We start from the raw sequence: 22,605 nt of genomic DNA on the forward strand, positions 1-22,605 counted from the left end.
TGTGTAAGACTGTTGAATCACAGACCTGTACCTCTGAAACAAATAATACATTATATGTTAAAAAAAAAAAAAAGGAGTAGGAAGGGGAAAATGAAGGGGGGGAATCGGAAGGTGAGATGAACCATGAGAGACTATGGACTCTGAGAAACAGGGTTTTAGAGGGAAGGGGGTGGGGGGATGGGTTAACCCGGTGATGGGTATTAAGGGGGGCACGTACTGAATGGAGCACTGGGTGTTATACGCAAACAATGAGTCATGAAACACTACATCAAAAACTAATGATGTAATGTATGGTGACTAACATAACATAATAAAATAAAATTTAAAAAGCATGTTAGGGGAAGTTGGTGGGGATGGGTCAAACAGGTGAAGGGGATTAAGAGTACACTTAACCATGATGAGCACTGAATATATAGAATTGTTGAATCATTATATTGTACACCTGAAACTAAAATAACACTGTATGTTAACTCTACTGGAAGTAAAATAAAAAACTTAATAAAAAATAGAATGGCTTTTAAATATTACGTTTATATATTCAGTTTTACACCTTTATGTTACATATGCAAACACTAAACTTACTCTTTCCTCCTGATACGACTGACCGTGGGGGGCTTCTGGGTTTTTAACCTGGAAGTGGGGTGCTGTCCATACCATCTGAAGGTATATGCAAATTTTTGTACACACTTAAAACATATGCAGTTTTCTGGCACAGCATGTGTAACTTTGAGTAGATTCTCAGAGTGTTCCAAAAAGGTAAAGTGTCTTGGACCTAGGCAATGGAAAAAGCAAAGAAAGCTTTCCAAAATCAAACTGGTCTTGAAAAAAATCACTAAAAACTATAAAATGATACGTTGGTCAGTAATTTAAAGATTTAAGGTATATAGTGTTGTTTATTATATCAAGTCAAAATGCTTAAATTCTTACAGTGAGCTAATATAGACCAGAAAATGACCCTTCTCTTGTAGGAAAAGTTTACTTATTTCAAGTGCATATGACAGAGTCTTTCCCAATTTGGCATACTACTTTATAGTGAAGAACTTGTTAGTTAACAGTGGTAATTTTTATAGTGTAGTTGTTTATCTTAATGCCTAATTCTGTAACTTAGATTTTTTTCCTTTAGAAAAATGGCTCTGGTGTCAAAAAGCAAGTGAAAACCCCTATAACTTACTTGTTCTTACTGTGAAATTAGCACTGACTTTGGGTGTAACATGACCAATTCTAGTAGCCTTTGTGGTGTTTGGGAGCCATGAGAAGAGCTGTGCATATGGAAGGTGCATAGCACAAAGCATTTCTGCTGTGTGTGTGTTCTGTTTGCAGACATTTGTTTAAGAGGCCATAATTTGAATTAATAATTTTACTGTTAAAATTCCATCTGAAATCATTTTTACATTTAAAATTTCCCCCCAGAAGAATGAAGGGGGCGGAAATCAGAGGGGGAGACGAACCATGAGAGACGATGGACTCTGAAAAACAAACTGAGGGTTCTAGAGGGGAGGACGGTGGGAGGATGGGTTAGCCTGGTGATGGGTATTAAAGAGGGCACGTTCTGCATGGAGCACTGGGTGTTATGCACAAACAATGAATCATGGAACACTACATCAAAAACTAATGATGTAATGTATGGTGATTAACATAACAATAAAAATTAAATAAATAAAATTTCCCCCCTTTTCAGTTATATCTGCTTTAATTTTCTAGGCTGCCTTTGGATTTGCATAAAGAAGCTTATCAAAAGTATATGAGAAATAAAATTAGCAACATAATTATTAATGTTTAATGGTGCTATCAAAATGTTTCATAAATTGTTGGATTACAAATTCATCATTTTAGTGAAATACCAGTAAACCACTAGTATTTAAGTATTTATTACTTGTGTTATTAAAATAATCTCATACTGGGCGCCTGGGTGGCTCAGTTGGTTGAGCGACTGCCTTCAGCTCACGTCATGATCCTGGAGTCCCTGGATCGAGTCCCACATCGGGCTCCCTGCTTGGCAGGGAGTCTGCTTCTCCCTCTGGCCCTCCCCCCTCTCATGTGCTCTCTCTCTCTCAAATAAATAAATAAAATCTTTAAAAATAAAAAAATAAAATAGTCTCATACTGATTTATTGTGCAGAGAATGTTTTTTTGGAGAACCAAAACATTCGTGAAAGAATCTTAGATTTACTTATTTCTGATGACAGGTTGATCTGTAGGCTTCCAACGTGTTAGGAAAAACATGCTAAGTTCTGAAACTAGTAAGTTGGGAAAGAAGAACTGACATCATCTTTTCTTTGTTTTTGTTTCAATTATACAGCAGATATAATTTCTACAGTAGAATTTAATCATTCTGGAGAATTACTAGCAACAGGAGATAAAGGTGGTAGAGTCGTCATCTTTCAACAGGAGCAGGAGGTAAGTGTTTAAAGTTTAATATCTAAATTTCAAGTTGCTCTTGGGGCTAGAACTTCTGTTGCACTTGAAGTATTTCATCAGAGGATGTTGGCTTTTTTTTTTTTTTTTTTTTTTTTAAGAAGTACCTGTTTATTCAAGCAGAATATCCAGTGGATAGATAGCTCTGCCTCTCTTAGCTTTGTGTGTGTGTGTGATTTTGATTTAAAAACACAGCGCTTTAATTGTTAGAAGATTTGGTTAGAGAGAGGAGTGGGAAGTGGTGGAATTAATCCAAGATTTTAACTGGTTTTGAAGCCTTGCCCCCCCCCCCTTTTTTTTCTCTTAAAAAACTCCATAAAGCAAAATTGCTTTTCTCTTCTCAGTGCCTAGTTTGCTTTGTGTAATTGGGGGTGGGAGGCTAGTTTAAAGAAAAAGCTGCTCACTTATTTTGACATCAGTTCATACTAATACTGTTACTGTGGTTTAAATAAAACGGTTTTAAATGACAACTGCATGTATACCCATGTAATATAATTTACAAGCTCAGTACCCCTTTTAAAATGAGTTGATTTGACAATTGTTTCCTTTTCTCTTTGAAGAAGGGAATTTCTCATTGCAGACTCTTGAGATTAAAGTGAGTTTTGTTTTGGGTATAGCTTAGGCACACTTCTAAATCTGATTGACAAGATTTCTCACTAAAATTTTATGCTAAACAAAATTTGTCACACTAGATTTTCCCTTGATCTTTTCCTCCATTTGTAGATCAAAGTTGAAACCTTTTTAAAAAATCATTTGTTTTGAAACATTCTGTCCCTGTCTATATATCCAAAAAGAGTTAAAGTAATGTGCATAAATTGCAAGGGTTTACAAATAGATGTCTAAATCATAACAGAGAGTTAGGTTTTAAAGGATTGTGAAGTTCCTTAAATAAGCAAAGAATCTAGTAATAATACTACTACTTTGCACTTCTATAGCGCCTTTGACCTGAGGATCTCAAAGTGCTTTACAAACACTAATGAATTAATCCTCACAACACCCCAGTGAGGTAGGTAATTTAATTTTAAAAAAAAATGATTAATAGTGTCTGATTAGAAGATGCACAAACACTAAATATGTCTCCTTTTATTTATTATTTTTTTTGGTTGGAAGACAATATGAAAGACTCAAGCTTTTCTTGTCAGAGACGGTTCTTGTGGGAAGTGGGGGACAAAATCAGTTTTCTGTTACTGTTTTTTTTTTTTTTTAAAGATTTTATTTATTTGACAGAGAGAGACACAGCGAGAGAGGGAACACAAGTAGGGGGAGTGGGAGAGGGAGAAGCAGGCTTCCCGCGGAGCAGGGAGCCCGATGCGGGGCTCGATCCCAGGACCCCGGGATCATGACCTGAGCCGAAGGCAGACGCTTAACGGCTGAACCACCCAGGCGCCCCGTTCTGTTCCTGTTTTTAAGCAACTAAAATCTTGACCATAGGAATCTTGAAATACTTAAGAGTTGAAATGGAACCTTACAGATCATTACAGTTTCCCTTTCTTTACAAATGAGAAAGTCAAGATATTAAGAGATCACTTGATTAGTGGCAGAACTAACAACTAGAACTTCTGACATGTCATCTTTTCAGTATTCTTCAGTGCCTTTCATGTTAGATAACCAAAATATGAATGTTAATTTTGTCACTCAGAATTTGAGCTGGCATTCCCATAAGCATTTTCTGCCCTTGAGTGTTTTTTTCCCTGGAAGTTAATAACTTGTCTACACTTTGCTTTTGTTTTAAAGAAAGATGTTTGGAGTTTTCAGTAAATGTAGTAGGGTGTCGATAAATGTACTCAGTAATAGTTGAAGGCTGTCAGTAATACCTTAAATTGGTGTATATAAATAGTATGTAAATATGTATATAAATAGTATGTAAATAAAAGGTCTAACAGTTACCGAAACTGCTTGAGCGTTTTACTTGTATTGGGAAACAAGGCCAAAAATTTGAAGCAGATATTTCTTTTGTGAAATGCTATCAAAGATTCTGAAGTACTGATATTTAAAATATATGCCCTTACAAGGAGGAGTTAGCAAAATGACTTTTTGAGAAGGGCCACTGGTATCTATCATTCTTAACTGCATTTGAGAATTCAAGACCGTTTTTCCCAAATGAAGGGGGAGAAATCGGAGGGGGAAGACGAACCATGAGAGACTATGGACTCTGAGAAACAAACTGAGGGTTCTAGAGGGGAGGGGAGTGGGGGGAGGGATGGGTTAGCCTGGTGATGGGTATTAAAGAGGGCACTATTGAATGGAGCACTGGGTGTTATACGCAAACAATGAATCATGGAACACTACATCAGAAATTAATGATGTAATGTATGGTGATTAACATAACATAATAAAAATAAAATAAAAAAGAAGAGTTAAAGACCAATTCATTATCTGGAACTTCAGATTAGTAGTGTGTCCTCTTAGAATTACTTAGTGTATCAGTATTTTTAAGTGATAGATTAAATAATGATGTAATGATTGATTTCCTCCTCTGAAACTTGATCTTGTTAATACTAATTTGGTGCCTATTACCTAATTTATTTTCCACATTTTTAAGCCATATCTTATACTGGAGCTTCTACTATAGAGCTGTCTTTAGGACAGTTTACGTCACTGATAATGTATGTGTTGCTTACATCTAGAGGCATCTTTATATATTTAGATTAGATTTTTATGAATTCGCACCTATTGTATCTGTAAAACAGGGTTATAGTTTGAAGAGTGGAAGATAACTTAAAGGTGGTCCTTTCCTAGTTTTTAGATAATCACAGGAAAAGTTGTATCAGAAGGTTAGATTGCTTAGTTTAATGTCAGAGCTCTGGAATTCGAACTTTATTTCTAAATTTCAGTCCAGCTTCTAACAACCACAGCTATTCATACATTTCAGGGCACACTGGTGCCTCTGTGGAGCATTTCTTAGTCTCTGATGATGCGCTAGCTCTGTTTGCAAAACACAGTGGCATTTGCATTATTGTGGCTTTATCTTTTCACCTGTCGCTGGGTGAGAACGTCACTTAATTGGCAAATCAAACTGACACCTTTAACTCCCCTTTCTGTCTCACTTCTGTTAAACCTCAAATGTGTCAGGACCCCTGCCTGTCATCCTGTTGGGTACCTCTTGCTGCCTGTCCCTCTTTTCCCCAAGGAAACTGGGTATTCATTTAGAGGGTAGGGTCTTCATTCAGTTCAAATATATTTCAGCCTGGTGATCCTGTAACATAACTAACATGTTCTTACAGTTTTTTGTTTGATAGAATCTCCTGATAGAATAAGGTCATGTAGGAAAATTGAGGCACAAGGGTAAGATGGTTTCCATGAGGCATCCCACCTATCGTGTTTTGATATCCAATCCAGTGTTTATAGCATGTCCTAACGTAGGTCACAGCTTATATGTAATAGCTTTTCACAACAAAGTAGATGGTGGGATATATTTTTTTGATAATGAAAATATTAATAAAGTTTTTCTTGGGAGATTCCAAGCCACTGTTAGGTGTGGTTGGTGTTCTGTATTTTTTAGGGGAGCTTTGTTTTCATGGGTGCTCAAATTAGGTGGTTAGCAGTTGTTGAAATAGCTTGGTTCCTATTGACTTTGGACTGCTCAGACCTTCAGTTTTCTCTGAGGCTTTCTGATGTACATGGTAAGTTTAAGTGGTTTTTTAAAGGCACAGTTAAAGGAGAAAGGTGAAAAGGGAGATTTTTTTTTTTTCAGTTCTTCCTAGGTTATTATACAGCCTTTGTTTTTTGTTTTCTAGGAGTGCTAGTAATTTTCTCCCCTCTTTCTCTCTCTTTGTTCTTTTTTTTTTCCCCAAAGATTTTATTTATTTATTTGACAGAGAGAGAGAGAGCAAGAGAGGGAACACAGGCAGGGGGAGTGGGAGAGGGAGAAGCAGGCTTCCCACTGAGCAGGGAGCCCGATGTGGGGCTCCATCCCAGGACCCTGGGATCATGACCTGAGCCGGAGGCAGATGCTTAACGACTGAGCCACTCAGGCGTCCCCTCTCTCTTTTTGTTCTTATGTGGTATTCCTAAAACTCCTTAACAGGATAGAGAAGAAACCTTAGAAATGCGTGCTTATCACAAAAGATGGGTATGGGTTTAATATGATTGGATTTTGTTTTTAAATCATTTGGAAAGACTAGAATGGGGCTCAAAATCAACAAGATGTTCTTTTACAGAATTCAGTATCTATACAAAGGAGTTTAGTTTGATGTTTAAGTGAAGGAATAGAACCCACTCACTGTTCTAGGGTGATGTGGCAGCATTCACTTAACATGGTATTTACTGAGCACCAGTCAGAACAGCAAATTTAGCAGTGTCAGTGAGGAATGGTCAAAGGGACTGAGGCTGTAATAGCCAGGAGAAGAGATGATGTAGAGTCTTGATATTTAGAGATTCGCGTGAGAAGAAACGATTAGTTTCTTTTGTATGTGGAAATAAATGCATAAGAGCTGGGGATGCCCATCTGTCAGGAATATTATAGAAAGAATACACGAGTTCAAGAAAATACCACTGTGGTAACTTCCAAATCAGTGTATCTATAAAATGAGATTTCTTTTCTAAGCTACCAAGGTTTCACTATCTTCATTTTTCATTTACTCTTTGATTCTAAGTTTGTGTTTTTCAGAGTGCAAAATGTTGGAATCACCTGGGAACATATATTCAAATGCAGATTCCTAGACTGTGTCTCAGAACCACTAAATCAGAATGTCTGGAGGCCTGAGATTCCACTTTTCCTTTTTTTTTTTTTTTTTTTTAAAAGTCCTTTGGGGACTTCACCTGATAGAAAATGCAAAATTGAAATTGTCTGCATTCCACTACCAGGATAATGATAAGAGCTCCAAAATACAGCTTCAAGTTTATATTATCTAAAAATACATTTAAACAGTTTTCCCAAGATCATATGATACATAGAGAAAAATGCACAGAATCACAAGTGTACGGTTCTATGAATTTTGACAAAACAAACACACTTGTGTAACTCTTCCTTGGATCAAGAAATGGGATATTACAGGCACTTTAGAAGCCTTCTCTGTCCTTTCTACTACTACCTTCTGCCAAAGTTAACTGTGAATTTGTTTTGCCTGTATTGAAATCTTTATATGTTTATGATGCATTCATAGAAATTAAGTGCAAAAATTTATAGGGCTTTTCAAGGGTTCTCAACCTTTGGTGTCATGGATTTCTTCAGCAGCCTGATCAGTTCTGTGAACTTCTCAGAATGTTTTAAATGTATAAAATACATAGAATTAGAAGGAAACTATATTGAAAAATGTTTTTAAGAGTTAAAACACTGAGTAATACGTGTTTTTTTGTGGACAGCAGCTGGGGTATGATTTTAAAACATGTCATTTCTATAAGTGACAAAGTCACAGGTACTGCTAATATGGTGGTTTATCGCCTCTATCCATAATTGAAAGAAATGCTGAATTTCAGCTGGACATTAGTGGGAAAAATATGTATACTTCCACCACATCTAAGTTCACAAAATTGCTGGGTTCTTTCCATGGATAGGTAGTATGTGGGCCCCAACTTAACAGTCTCTGGTAATGTAGTCTCCTTTTACCAATAAAGAGATTAGGGGCCCAGACGATAGGTTTACTCATCCAAAGTCATACAGTTAATAAGATGAACCCTTATTCTAGAATCAGCATGTCCTATTTCCCTGCCCATGGCTTTTCCCATTCTGACTTGAGTATAGCAACAGTAGTTTTTGTGCCAGGCCCTCTGCCAAGGTCACTAAATCTTACTTAATCTTCACAGCAAAATAGTAAAGATGTATGCACACTTCCTATCTGTAGCTCAGTTTATTACCAATTTATAAATTGAGATTAGAGAAGATAATTAACTTTTCTAAGATCACACATCTAGCAAAGGTGTGTAAAAGCTAATTCTGTATAAATGGGAAGAATACCCACAACATTGAATATTGTTTTTAACAAAAAATCTGACTTCTCTAAGTAATGAGCCTAAGTGGTATAAATCACACAGGAAAATGATTTTCATCACTTTATAGTAATGAGGAAAGTAGTGGATCTTGACTTTTTAATAGTAGCCATTAATGAATGATGTCTTCTCTGTGTTAGGCTTAAGGAGGGAAAAATTAGAGTTTCGATTGAGAGTTTAAATACCTGGAGTTGTAGTGCTCATTTCTGTTTGTTCATGAATTCATCCAGCCACTTCTCTTGTTCAGCTGTCTGTTGTCCACATTTCTATCCAAACAGCTGTCACACATTTATCAACTACCTACTAACTTGAGGTTCTATCTCATTTAGAATATTATATTTTTCAAAAGTGGATGATCATTTAAAGTACCTTTGCTGATAGCTGAGCATATATGAATGTCACTAAACAACCGTTAGACAAAGTAGAATTCCTTTAAGTGTTATTTTTCTACACTAGATTAGATCTTGAAAGGATGTTTTGACATATTAAAGTAAAATTACTTTTTCACTTTACCTGTTGCCCAGAAATTTGAATTAACCATATTTCTTATATTGTCCTCCCCAAATCCCAACAACAAAAAACAGATCGAAATCTATGAAACTAATAATACCCAGTAATTTTAGAATTTACTTTTTCTTCCCTCTGCCATCTTCTCTTCAACCTCATACAATACGTATTCTTCATTGCATTTTTCTCGCAAGTAATCTTTCCCTCTAATTAAAAAGTCGTGGGGATGCCTGGGTGGCTCAGTCGGTTGGACGTTTGCCTTTGGCTTGGGTTATGATCCTGGGATTCTGGGATCAAGCCCCGAGTCGGGCTCCCTGCTCAGCGGAGAGCCTGCTTCTCCCTCTTCCCACTGCTCTTGTTCTCTCTCTCGCTCGCTCTCTCTCAAATAAATAAAATCTTTAAAAAAAAAAATGTCATCATACTCATCGTAGATAGTTTAGGAAATATGGTCAAAGGGCAAAGAAAGTACCTACAACCACCAAACATAAACAACATTTTTGGTGTGTTACTAAAGTTTTGTCTTTCTAAAATGAGGTTATAATACATTTAGGGTGGTATTTTTTTTTTCCTCACGTAACGTATGTAAAGACCTTCCACGTCGTCAAAGATTCTAAATCATCTTTAATGATTATATGATACTCCATTACAGACATGTACTGAAATTTAATGTAGTCTATTGTTAGATACCACCTAGAGTGTTTAGTTCTTGCTTTCTGTTCATTTTCTGTCATAAATGACACTATAAAAACATTCTTGCAGTGGAATCTTTGGAGTACTTTTTACTTCTTTAGAACCTTATAGAAGTTAAGTAGCTGGAGCTAAGGTTATGAACATTCTTAGTCTTATATTGACCAAATCTCTTCTAGTAAATTTTACCAATTTATAGTTCAACCAAAAATTTCTCAATAGAGATAAGAAATAAAATCAACAAATTGGTAGTTAAAAAGGTATTTTTTACTGGGTTTTAGTTTTACCTAACCTCTTAATACTTGCAATTCTTAAAATTGTTTGCTCTATGCCCTGTTTTTCTGATGGTGTATTTGTTAAACTGATTCGTATAGGCCATGTGTTGTGAGGAGAATATAAGCTTTTTCATGAGGCCGTGTTTTGCAGTTTTGTAGATTGGCTGCCTTTAAGTTTTGTTTACTTTTTTGTTTGTTTTTGTTGTTGGTTTCCTGCCTCTAAATTACTTAGACATTTACTCATATTTCATTTGTTCCCATTTCAATTCATTATCTGGTTGAAGTTTATTACCCTAATTCATATGATTTAGAGATCTTCCCCTCCTCTACTTCCCCTGCCCACTCCCAAATTGACAGGCAGGTTATTCCAACGTACTTACTGAAAATCTTTTCACAATGATTGTTTTAAATGCATCTTTATCAAACAACATTTTTTTTTTTAGATTTTACTTATTAGATTTTATTTTATTACATTGAATGTAAGAGAGTGAGCACAAGCAGGGGGAGCAGCATAGGAAGAGGGAGAAGCAGGCTCTCTGCTGAGCAGGGAGCCCAATGCGGGACTTGATACCAGGACCCTGGGATCATAATCTGAGCTGAAGGCAGACGCCTAACTGACTGAACCACCCAGGCGCCCCTCATTTTTCCCATATTGTAATTAACTTGTATAGACAGGTTTTGAAATTTATTGAAGTTGTTTCTTTCTCATGTATCTCTTTATGCTCTTTTCAGAGTAAATAACTTGGTCAAAATAAAGTGTGTTGCAGGTTTCCCAGTTTGAGAAACTTGACTTTAGGCTCCTGGAATTCCAGGCCATTGTATGTTTAGCTGTATCATGTTGTCTCTAAAAGGCATAATGTGGATTGCTCGGACTTGGTCCCTATCTGGAAGAAAAACTGATACTTCAGCATTATCCACTCATTTGATTCTCAAATTCTATTTAACATGAAGAAATCGAGGTCTGAGGATTATTGCATTTAATGAACCTGTGAGGTAAAAACAGACAAAATTAGTAGAATTTTTTCTTTCTTCCTTTTTTTTTAATCTAACGCCAGGTGGGGTCCGTCTGCTGAATCTTGTATCCTAGAGAAACCAACTCCTTAACAGTCTAATAAGTTGTCTAAAGTGCATGTTTCTTAGTATAGTATATAGTAGGCACTAAATGAAGGGGCACACACAACTTACTGAATGTAATTTAGTAAGTTCCTGCAAAATCTTGAAGTATTCTACCACTGTCATTGTGATCAGTTCAGAAAATGTTTGAAATTTCTTTTTTTGTTTTCTTTTTACATCATTGATTGTGTTGTTTTGCTTTATTTTAGAGAGTTCCACTTGTTTACATTGATAGTGGTTTGTTACCAGATATGAATTGATTTTGTACCATTTCTCTCACTTTCCCTGAATGGTCCTTTTCACAAGACTCTCAAACTCTTTAAACTACTTTGAAATAGAAAACAAATGATTGCCTGTTAAAAATAAAAGATTAAAGGAGCATTACTAAACAGTGACTAAGTTTTAGTAGTGTTCTGTTTGGAAGCTTAAAAAATATCCATTCCCATTTATATGAGATGATTAAAATACATTTAATTTTTTCTAAAAGTTATGTATTGTTCGAGGAACAAAGGAAATCCTACATTTTCAGAGTTTCATTTAAAAAGAAGGAAGCTAGTAAAAGCACAATACAGTTATTTATATTTAGAATTAGCTGTTAATGGAATAGCAGGTGACTTTTTTCCCAAGATTTTTTTTTTTTTTAAGATTTTATTTATTTATTTGACAGAGAGAGAGACAGCGAGAGAGGGAACACAAGCAGGGGGAGTGGGAGAGGGAGAAGCAGGCTTCCCGCGGAGCAGGGAGCCCGATGCGGGGCTCGATCCCAGGACCCTGGGATCATGACCTGAGCTGAAGGCAGACGCTTAACAACTGAGCCACCCAGGCGCCCCTCCAAGATTGTTTCTAATTCTTCATTATTCTTAATATGTTTATCATGGAAAATATGAAAACTGTATCATTTTCACAAAGAAAAAGATAAAAATCCAAATCATCCCATCTCATGAGTAAGGACCAATTTGTCTGTGCGTGTTCTGGGTGTTTATGTTACTGTTTTGCAGAATGGGAAAGAATCGTGTTGAACATGTCATTCTATAACTTTGAGTTTTTATATCTGTTGATGTTTACTCAGGTTAATCTCATTCTCAGGGAAGTGATGAGACTGTTGTAACCATTAAATGGAAAGGAGTGCCTGTATAGTTGGAAGAACACATCCAGTCTGTTTTTCTAACTTAAGTGACAAAAGTTCAATAAACATGTAGCTTGTGGGAACTGCAGAGGATGGGTAGCAGGAAGCATTTTGCATAAATTAATATGGTTGAGAGACATTGATCTGCCATTGAATGTAATTGGCTCTATAGTATTTCATATTTCACTTGATGGACATTGAGGTTGTTTATGCGTTAAGTTACTGATACATCTTTGCATACATTGTTTTTCATTAGGTTATAGTTTGAAGTGGAATTGTTGAGTATTTATATTTTTTAAGGCTTTCAATAAGTATTGACAGATTATCCTGCAGAAAAGCTGTATACATTTATACTTCTGCCAGTAGTATATGACTGTCCATATTTTGAGGAACATTAAAACATTTTTTTTTACTCATCAGTTTAAGGGCAAAACGTTATTCCTTGATTTTGATTACTAATGATAATGAGCAGTTATACATATTTACTCACCATTTTTTATATAAATTGCCAACTTTTGACCTTTGCCATATTTCAAGGAAAGGTGTTAATATTTTTACTAGTGATTCCCCCCCACCCCGTATTCCCCCGTTCAGTCATGGCTGCCACAATTAGAAAGGACAAGGACACTTTTTTCCTTGCATCTGTAATGAAAACCTTAGCAGCATGCAGGAACTGCTGCAGGTCAAATAGATGCATTTTCCTAGTGATTTTTAAGGACGTATATGAAAGACCGTAACGTGCTATCTTAAGATACAATTTTCTTACTGGTATCCTTTCTTTAATATTTAAATATTTTACTTCTTAGATGTCAGCCTTTCTCTGCTCTTTGCTCTTGTTCTTTATACTAAAAAGTTCTTTTTCACTGTCAAAATACATAGAAATTCACCATTGTACTGTTACTTTGCGGCTTTTACTTATTTTTAAGCATTTAATTGTTTCTTCTGGAATTTACTTTTGTATAAGAAGTGAAGTTCCAATCCTCTTGTCAAATGATTAGTTGATTCTAACACCATTGGATTTTATTATTGTTTTCTATTTTGTTTTGGTTTGCTTAAACCTCAGGGGCCTACTTGAGTGTATGACATAACATAGCAAGGTCCACTCTTCAAGGAAACGAACCTGTGCACACTGGTATGCAGGCGCACGTACATGGCACATCACCTGCTCCCGTTCACCTCTCCCTACATGAATAATCATTTCAGTGTATTCTTGCAATACGTATTTTGTTTTTATGTGCTGTATTGTTATTTAACTATAGCAAAATAACATATAACATGGAACTTCTCAATAGTTTCCAAGTTTATGATACAGTATCGCCACCATACAGATCGCTAGAAACCACCTCCCCCAACCCTGAATAACTGAAACTCTATAACCACTGAACAACTTCCTGCCCCCTTCCTCCTCCCAGGCCCTGGCAACCACCATTCTCATTTGCTGTTTCTATGAAGTTGGCTACTTAAATACCTCATATAAGTGGAATCATGAAGTATTTGTCTTTTTCTGACTAGATTGTTTGACCTAGCATTATTTCCTCATGGTTCCTCCAAGTTGTAGCATATGATAGGAGTTCCTTTTTAAGGCTGAGTAATATTCATGTGTGTTTGTATGTCATATTTTCTTTATTCATTTATCCGTCAGTGGACATTTAGTTTGCTTCCACTGGCTATTGTGAATAATCTCTTTGAGATCCTGTTTTCAATTCTTTGAAAATATATTTCAAAGAAGTAGAATTGCTGGATCACAGGGTAGTTTTATTTCAAGGACCGCCCCCATACTGTTTTCAAAGTGGCTGCACCTTTTGTGTGCTATATATATTTTTTTTTTTTACACGTTGTTGAAATATACTTAAAGCACACAAAGCATTAGTAGATTATCACACAGAAGACATTTAGGTCAAGAAATAGATGGGCTGCCTGGGTGGTTCAGTTAAGTGTCCACCTTGTCATTTTGACTTAGGTCATGATCTCATGGGTCATGAGATTGAGACCTGAGTGGGGCTCCGCGCTCCGTGGGGAGTCTGCTGGAGATTCTCTCTCCCTCTGCCCCTCCACCCACTCACACGTGCATGCTCTCTCTAAAAGAAATACATAAATCTTTAAATAAAAAAAAGAAATAGAACTTCCTACCCTTCCAACATAACCCTTCTCATCTCCAAGTCACTGATTTCTCCTTCCTCCCCTTATAAGCTTATCGATAAGCCTGTCTTCTAACACTTATTTGGATCTATAGTTTTAGAACTTTTTATAAATAGAATCAGACAGTAAGTGTTGTATCTGACCTTTTTGCTGAGTATTACATTTGTATAGAAATAATTTGCTCACATACATTGCTATATAATGTTCTTTTGTATTACTATACCGCAATTTGTCCATTATGTTGTAGATGTATACATTTTGGTTGTTTCGGTTTGTGGCTATTAATGCAACTGTGAATATTCTTGATTGTATTTTTTGGTACACATAGTCATGCATAAAATTATTATGTCATGGGGTAGACAGAAGAGTAAAAAGTGGTTCTGCCAATTTTATTCTCATGAACAATACATGAAAATTCTGGCTGTTCCATATCTTTGCCAATGCTTTGTTGTTGTCAGTCTTTTTATAATTTCAAATATTCTGGAGGTTTTGAGTGTATTGTAATTTTAATTTGTACTTTTTTAACACTGAGATTTAGCATCTTTTCACGTGTTTACTGGCCATTTGGATATTATCTTTTGTGAAGTACATATGTTTTCTGCTGGTTTGTCTGTCGTTTTTCTTCCTGATTTGTGATTTTCTTTACACTTTTTAAATATGATGTCAGGTATATTTGTTGGAAGAATTTTTCACTCTGTGTCTTACCTTTTCCCTTCCCTCAATGGTAGATTTTGACAAATAGAGGTTATTAATAGAATAACTGTATTGTATTGAATAACAATACAGTTTATCAATGATTTCCTTGAGCTTACTGCTTTTTCTGCCTTGTATCAGAAATACTTCTCTGGGGCACCTGGGTGGCTCAGTTGGTTAAGCGACTGCCTTCGGCTCAGGTCATGATCCTGGAGTCCCTGGATCGAGTCCCGCATCGGGCTCCCTGCTCGGCAGGGAGTCTGCTTCGTCCTCTGACCCTATCCCCTCTCGTGTGTTCTCTCTCTCTCAAATAAATAAAATCTTAAAAAAAAAAAAAGAAAAGAAATACTTCTCTACACCAAGGTCCAGGAAGACATATGTGCCAGATCTTTTAGACGTGTGCTTGTCCAGTATTGGTAGTCACTTGCTCCATGCGACTATTTAAATTTTGATTAATTAAAATTAAATAAAATTTCAAGGTCATTTCCTTAGTCACAGTAGCCACATTTCAGGTGCTCAGTAACATGTGGTTAGTGGCTATCATATTGGACAGCACAGATACAGACTATTACCACCATTACAGAAAGCTGTCTAGGGCAGCGTTGTCCTAGAACCTGATTATTGAACATTCACATTTATATTTCTGATTCACCTGGAATCAATTTATATGAGTGGTTTGAGGTAGTGTAGGGGTCAAAGTTCATTTTCTTACATACAATAACAAATTGACCAAAACCATTTAATGATAAGACCATCCTGGCTCAGCAGTGCTACTTTGTTGTAATTCAGGGCTATTTCTGGGCCTTTTATTCTATTCCATTGGTTTATTTGTCAATACTATGTCGTTATCACACTGTCTTCATTACTTTGCTTCATTACTTTGTCATGATATAGTATCCTTTATGTATTTATGAATTTTGTTTGTTGAAATGTGTAATTTCGTTTTATGTACTGTGTTTTCAGCGTACAGGAAAAACACTATATCTCACCTCTCATTCTGTTTCCTACTTTTTTTTAACTAAGAGTTTGTTTTCAAGATCATTTTGTCTTACTATGTGTACCTCTAACCCATTTCTTCTGATTTCTGCACCATACTCTTAATTACCAGGTTAATTCCAACCTCCTTTACCATACCAGCACTACCCTTTATTCTTTTTGGTCATTTAGAAAATTTTTATTGAATGCCTTTTATATGCCAGGCACTATTACATGTGTTGAGGATAAAGCACTTCTAAATTTATTTTATTTATTTTTAAATATATAAATATTTTATTTAAATGTATAGATATTATATAAATAGATTGGTTAAGAAAGTATTTATTAACATATAATGTATTATTTGTTTCAGGGGTACAGGTCTGTGATTCAACAGTCTTACACAATTCACAGCACTCACCACAGCACATACCCTCCCCAGTATCCATCACCCAGCCACCCCATCCCTCCCACCCCCCACCACTCCAACAACCCTCAGTTTGTTTCCTATGATTAAGAGTCTCTTATGGTTTGTCTCCCTCTCCGGTTTCGTCTTGTTTCATTTTTTCCTCTCTTCTGCTATATGATCCTCTGCCTTGTTTCTCAAATTCCACGTATCAGTGAGATCATAAGATAATTGTCTTTCTCTGATCAACTTATGTCGCTTAGCAGAATACCCTCTAGTTCCATCCATGTTGTTGCAAATGGCAAGACTTCAATTTTTGATGGCTGCATAATATTCTGTGTGTGTGTGTGCGCGTGTGTGCACGCGCACACGCACACACACTACATCTTTATCCATTCATCTGTCGATGGACATCTTCCATAGTTTGGCTGTTGTGGACATTGCTGCTATAAACATTGGGGTGCAAGTGCCTTTTTGGATCACTACATTTGTATCTTTGGGGTAAATACCCAGTAGTGCAATTGCTGGGTTGTAGGGTAGCTCTGTTTTCAACTTTTTAAGGAACCTCATACTGTTTTCCAGAGTGGCTGCACCAGCTTGCATTTCCAACAGTGTAGGCGGGTTCCCCTTTCTCTGCATCCTCACCAACATCTACCTGACAAACCTTTTAAAACAGTAATTTTCCATAGAAGGTTTATGTAATTTCTTCTTAAAGCAATATTAACATATACATATTTAAAGATAGGGTTATTTGATTTGGTGTGAAAGTATGGTAATGAGACCAGGATACTAATTCCCAGTGTGGATTATGTTTTGTGGTATGCCCTGCATTCTTAATATTGACAGACTCACTCAATAATAATTGATATTGCTGTCAGAGGGTTCAAATGTAACTGAACCATGAGTGACAATCCAGATAGTCAAGCTACTGGAAAAAAACAACCCAAAACATGCTTTTAAGATGATGATTCAATAAGGTTTTCTTTCCATATGGAGAACAATTACTAATGAGCCATTCTTATAATCAGGTAATCTTAAACATTTCATTTGATAAATTCACTTTTACTTTAAAATAGTTGACTATCTAACAATAATTTAAAAAATTTAAAAAATTAAATAAAATAGTTGACTATCTGTAATATCTTTCCTTTATAAACTATTTTCTCATAGGTTCTTCTTTGAACTAGACTTTTAATGTTTTTGATGGAAAGGTTTTTAATTATGTGATAATAGGTTTAAAAGATGAAATTCTTTCATGGTTGTAATTCACACTTTTTTGAAGGTATCAGTGTTAACTGAAGAAGTTCACAAGTAGTCTCTATCCAATAGTTTAAATTATATTCACTCACACTGATACTGAAATAAATCATCAGTTTGTGCTAGGCTCATAAGAAGGCTAACTTAAGGAGGGGAGGCAACTGTTGATGGGTTTGTGGGATGATGTTTGCTGGGTAATGCTGAATGTGGACTTTAATGAGTAACAGAGCTCTGTAACAGTGGTCTTGGGGTGGGAAGTTGTGGTCAGATGATGCCATAACGTTGGTGAGAGCTCTTAAATCAGAGTTTTTCAGCAGTGAAATGACCTAGAGAAAGGCATGAGAAAGGAGGAGGAGGACAATACATATATTATTATTTTTTAAATATTTTATTTATTTATTTGACAGACAGCAAGAGAGGGAACACAGGCAGGGGGAGTGGGAGAGGAAGAAGCAGGCTTCCCGCTGAGCAGGGAGCCCTATGCGGGGCTCGATCCCAGAACTCTGGGATCATGACTTGAGCCAAAGGCAGACGCTTAATGACTAAGCCACCCAGGCGCCCCAATACATCATATTAAATAACTGATTGAAGATTGACCCTAAAGTGGGCAGAGAAAGAAAGTGAGCCGCGGCCAGCTGCTTCTGACAAGCTTGTCTTATTTAATCTTCCCTTTTTATTTTTAATTTTATTTAATCTTGCCTTTTTAGATGAGCTCCCTCATTAAGGATGCTTGGATTTTTTTTTTTTTTACCAGTAGTCCTTTACCATTATATAATGGTAAATTAGTAATCAAATTGATCCATATTTTAATGTCACTTTTCCTGTTGAATTGGGCTTAATTGTTATTGGGCTTTATTTAGATTTTCCCTTCTTTGGGGGGAGCTGTTTTATTTATTCCTTGAAGGCCTTAAATATAAAAAACAATATAATTGTATTTAAGATGCAAGTGATTAACCAGAATTTTGCAAGGTCTGTTGGAATTGATCGCATGTTTTTTGAAATATTTCTCAACAATGGTCCAAATATTTTTGTTTCCATTTTAGAACAAAATCCAGTCTCATAGCAGAGGAGAATATAATGTTTACAGCACCTTTCAGAGCCATGAACCAGAGTTTGACTACTTGAAAAGTTTAGAAATAGAAGAAAAGATCAACAAAATTAGGTGGTTACCACAGAAAAATGCTGCTCAGTTTTTATTGTCTACCAATGGTAAGTGTGAAATTTTTTTCCTTTTATATGCCCACTATCTATATATATCCTGTAGGATACTTACCCCTTTACAAAGAGGAATAGGTGTTCAGAGATTTCTACAAATAGACCCTTGGAAATATGTCTTCCCCATAGAGAATGTGTAAATTTTTTTGTGTGTTCCCTTTTTTATTCTCTTTTAGTTTTTAAATTCCACGAAAAAGGTCCTCAGGTGTCAGTTTTCTTTTGGTACATACACAGTCTGTAGTGAACCAAAAAAGGACCTTACCATTGGATTTAGATCAGGTGTACCGCTTGTCCCACTTCTTGGCTTAGTAGCCTTGAGCAGTTTATAACACTTGAGTCAAATTTTCCTCATTGACAAACTGGAGATGGTAATATCTGTGTAATAATATTGTTATGGGTAGTAAATGTGATAATTTCTAGTATGCGTAGTAAGTTCTCATAAATGTTAAAGTGTGCCTAAACTCTCCAAAGAGTATCTCAAACTGTAAATCCAAAATACTCCATCGAAGGATGGTCTCCATTCCAGGATACTTTCTTGGGGAGCACTCTTTCTACTTGATCCTTTGTTCAGTAAAGACACAAACTGGAGTTGACATTCTGCCTTCTTCCCAACAAGCCTCATGGGTGGGAGAAGATTTCTTCTTATACTGTTTTGTCTGCTCAGGAGAGGTTACCAAATAAGAGAATTGTGTAATGACTACCAGAATTTAAAGTGCTTTATGACAAGTTTAAGAACATCTTTTCTTTCTTTCTTTTTTTTTTTTTTTAAAGATTTTGTTCATTTATTCATGAGAGACAGGGAGAGGAAGAAGCAGGCTCCCTGTGGAGCAGGGAGCCTGATGCGGGACTCAGTTCCAGGACCCTGGGATCATGACCTGAGCCACACATGCACCCTCTTTTTTGTTCTTCTAAATTTTTTTCATATGGATTGTTGTGACTTGGTTTATCCTCGGGCTTGGGTCTGAAGAGAACCATTAGAGTGATTGAGGGGGACTTCCAGGTTCTGGTTAGCCATAGTCTGTAAAAAATTTAAATTAGAACTTTCTTGAGGCTGGTATAAGGCACTATTAATGAAATCAGATTTTAGTACCTAGACCTTACCATTCTTTACCATTTGCTGATTGTAAACTCAGGAGACTTCTGGGGTGACATGGTGGAAAATGTCAAGTGCCCCTTTCATCCCATTTAGGCCTCATCACCCACTCTGTCAAATTCTTAGAAATGCATTCCATAAAAGAATGTCACTAGCTGACACCATACATGTTTGCTTCTCTTAGGTGCCCGTTTTTCTGATTGTCAAAACTCTCCCCAGCCAGCCCACCAAAACCCTCTACCCCCCTCTTTTCACATCAACTGCATTCACCTCTCTTCTCCTTATTAAAAGAAAAATAAATGATTTAAAGCTTATGACTTAGAGCATTATAGATGGAGGAACTGTGTTTATTCATGTCAGATGTTGGGTTCTAACCTTGGTTTGGTTTTAATTTATATGGTAAACTGAGCTATTTCAAATAGCACTTCACATACTGCTCTTTCACATCAAATCATAATATAATTCTATCATTTATATGGTTTCTACTTTTGGAAATAAATGCCCCAAGTAAGTGTGTTGGGACATACATAATTCATGTATTGGGATATTTGTTCTTAATAATTTTGGCAGTTCACTTCATATGGGATAAGTTACTTTTCTTTTTATAAAGGGAAATGTTTAAAATAAAGGCAGAACTAGGATAAGGGAGCCCTATGTACCTATCACCCAGCTTCAGCAGTTCTCATTTCATAGCCAGTTGTTTTTTCAGGTACTTCCGCTTCCCCTCCTTCTCAGTGTTGTTCGGAAACAAATCCCATTTCAGTTCATTTATGGATTAAATCTTAATTACCTTTCACTTCTCCATTGATACCCACATGTGTCTTCCATGCAGGTTTACACGTGCTCTCTGTGGTTTGAAATAAGCAAGGCAGTGTTTAACCAGATGAGCCTTTCTAGACAGTAAACTCTACAAAGGCTCAGTGGAGGGAGAGATCACTGGGAATTCCAGTGGTTGGGTCTCGGGTATGTGACTCTATGTAGTATTTTTCTGTAGACGGAAACAACAGTGTCACCCAAATAGGTTTACCATGTAAATTTTAAGTCCTTGATTAATAATACAAATTATTTTAAAGGGCTTCTGTCTTTTGTTGTTGTTACCATTAATGAATACTAAATAAAATACAATTATTTGGGGCTGTGGTACTTTTTTTGTGCTAAAAAATAGAGCCCACTTTGGAAGGATAAAACACGTTTGGGGATTTTACAGACTGCTATGTCTGGATGTGGTGGAATGGGAAAAGGACGGAAGGACTAAAACTTAAGCTATATCTGGAAAGCTTTATTGTTTAAAAAGAGAGAAAATAATCATGGGAGAATGTCAACATCTTTTAAAACTAAGTAATAATTTTGTATTATTTGGTATAGTTGTCTCTGTGAGATTGAGCACAATAATACCTCCTCCCCTACATGTAACAGGCCTTTCCACTCAAATCCTGTAGGAGATTGGTGGAGAATAGGACTAAACATACCACCTTTGATTGACCAAAAGTAATCTTACTTTTGTCTTTGCATTGGCTTTCCATGGTCATCATAAACTGTCCAGTGTTTCCCAAATTGGTTTTACTTAAATAACTTCATAGTGCCCATCTTACAACTTTAGTTCATTTAATGTTTCTTCTGGTTACTGTTCTTTCTTGTTCATCTCCTTTTGCTTTCTTTGAGTTCTCCTCAACTCTTCCGCATTGCAGAAATGTCCACCTCTAACCTGTTGACTGTGGGTCTTGAATAGATGAGTAATACAAAGTTCACTAGTAAATGCCTTGTGTTTTAACAGCTTGTTTATAAGAATCTTCAATAATAAAGCTGCATTCCCACAAAGGAAACTTGGTAGCAAGGTCTTCCCTGTCCCAGTCTTCTTTTTATAGTGAAAGGAGCACTGGGACTTTTGGACTTCTGGAACCCTCTTTACTTGTTAGTATTTTTTTTTTTTTTTAAGGTTTTATTTATTTGAGAGAGAGTGAGAGCGAGCGTGCATGAGCAGGGGGGAGGGGTTGAAGGAGAGGGAGAAGCAGACTCCCTGCTGAGCAGGGAGCCTGACTCAGGGCCTGATCCCAGGACCTGGCATCATGACCTGATTCACAGGCGGACCCTTAACCGACTGAGCCATCCAGGCGCACTTTACTTGTTAGTATTGACAGTATAGGGAAACACCATAGAGCAGTGGTTCTTAACCTTCTAGAAATGACACATTTCTTTGAGGAATCTAATAATCCCCTTATAGAAAAATACGTATATTTCCATAATTTTGCATGCAGTTCTGTGGAGTTTGGTTATTATCACATACCTCCAGTAGGCCAAAATCTACAGTTAAAAAAGTCACTACTACAGAGCTTAAGAATTTTGATTTTTTTAAAAAATTTGTTACACTTATTAAAATATTTTATTTCTGACCTGCCTTGTTCCCAAGCATTGCACAGAAACTGTATAGTACTTTTCTATCCTGTGTTTATGTTACTAAATTTTTTTAAACCTCTTTTTTTTTTTTTTTAAAGATTTTATTTATTTGAGAGCACAGAGGCAGGGGGCAGGGGCAGAGGGAGAAGCAGGCTCCCCGCTGAGCAAGGAGCCTGATGTGGGACTCAGTCCCAGGACCCTGGGATCATGACCTGAGCCAAAGGCAGACGCTTAACCAAATTTTTTTAACCTCTTAAGTGACAAATTTTATCACTTAGAAAATGTGTTTTAAAGTGTAATATGTCTTAAAAATCTGTTTACCCAGTTTTTCGTGATATAAAAAAATAATAATTTTCTTCTTAAAACACTATTAGGAACCATAA

General features: G+C 36.3%; 1 protein-coding gene across 3 annotated transcripts in view; it reads left to right on the forward strand.

The window, feature by feature from the left end:
- The window catches only part of PPP2R2A (protein phosphatase 2 regulatory subunit Balpha), a 79,426-nt gene that overhangs the window by 44,129 nt on the left and 12,692 nt on the right, over window positions 1–22,605 (forward strand). For 2 of the 3 annotated variants that reach the window (XM_006736757.2, XM_006736756.3), the window contains 2 exons: window positions 2,299–2,396; window positions 18,564–18,729. In XM_006736757.2, the coding sequence (XP_006736820.1) occupies window positions 2,299–2,396; window positions 18,564–18,729 (264 nt within the window). Of the gene's footprint in view, window positions 1–2,298; window positions 2,397–3,349; window positions 3,421–18,563; window positions 18,730–22,605 lie in introns of those variants that run through there. The other variant, XM_081810383.1, reaches the window with a different exon arrangement.

The sequence above is a fragment of the Leptonychotes weddellii genome, chromosome 2 (assembly GCF_054177405.1).
Source record: "Leptonychotes weddellii isolate Sample4059 chromosome 2, ASM5417740v2, whole genome shotgun sequence".
Lineage (NCBI taxonomy): Eukaryota > Metazoa > Chordata > Mammalia > Carnivora > Phocidae > Leptonychotes > Leptonychotes weddellii.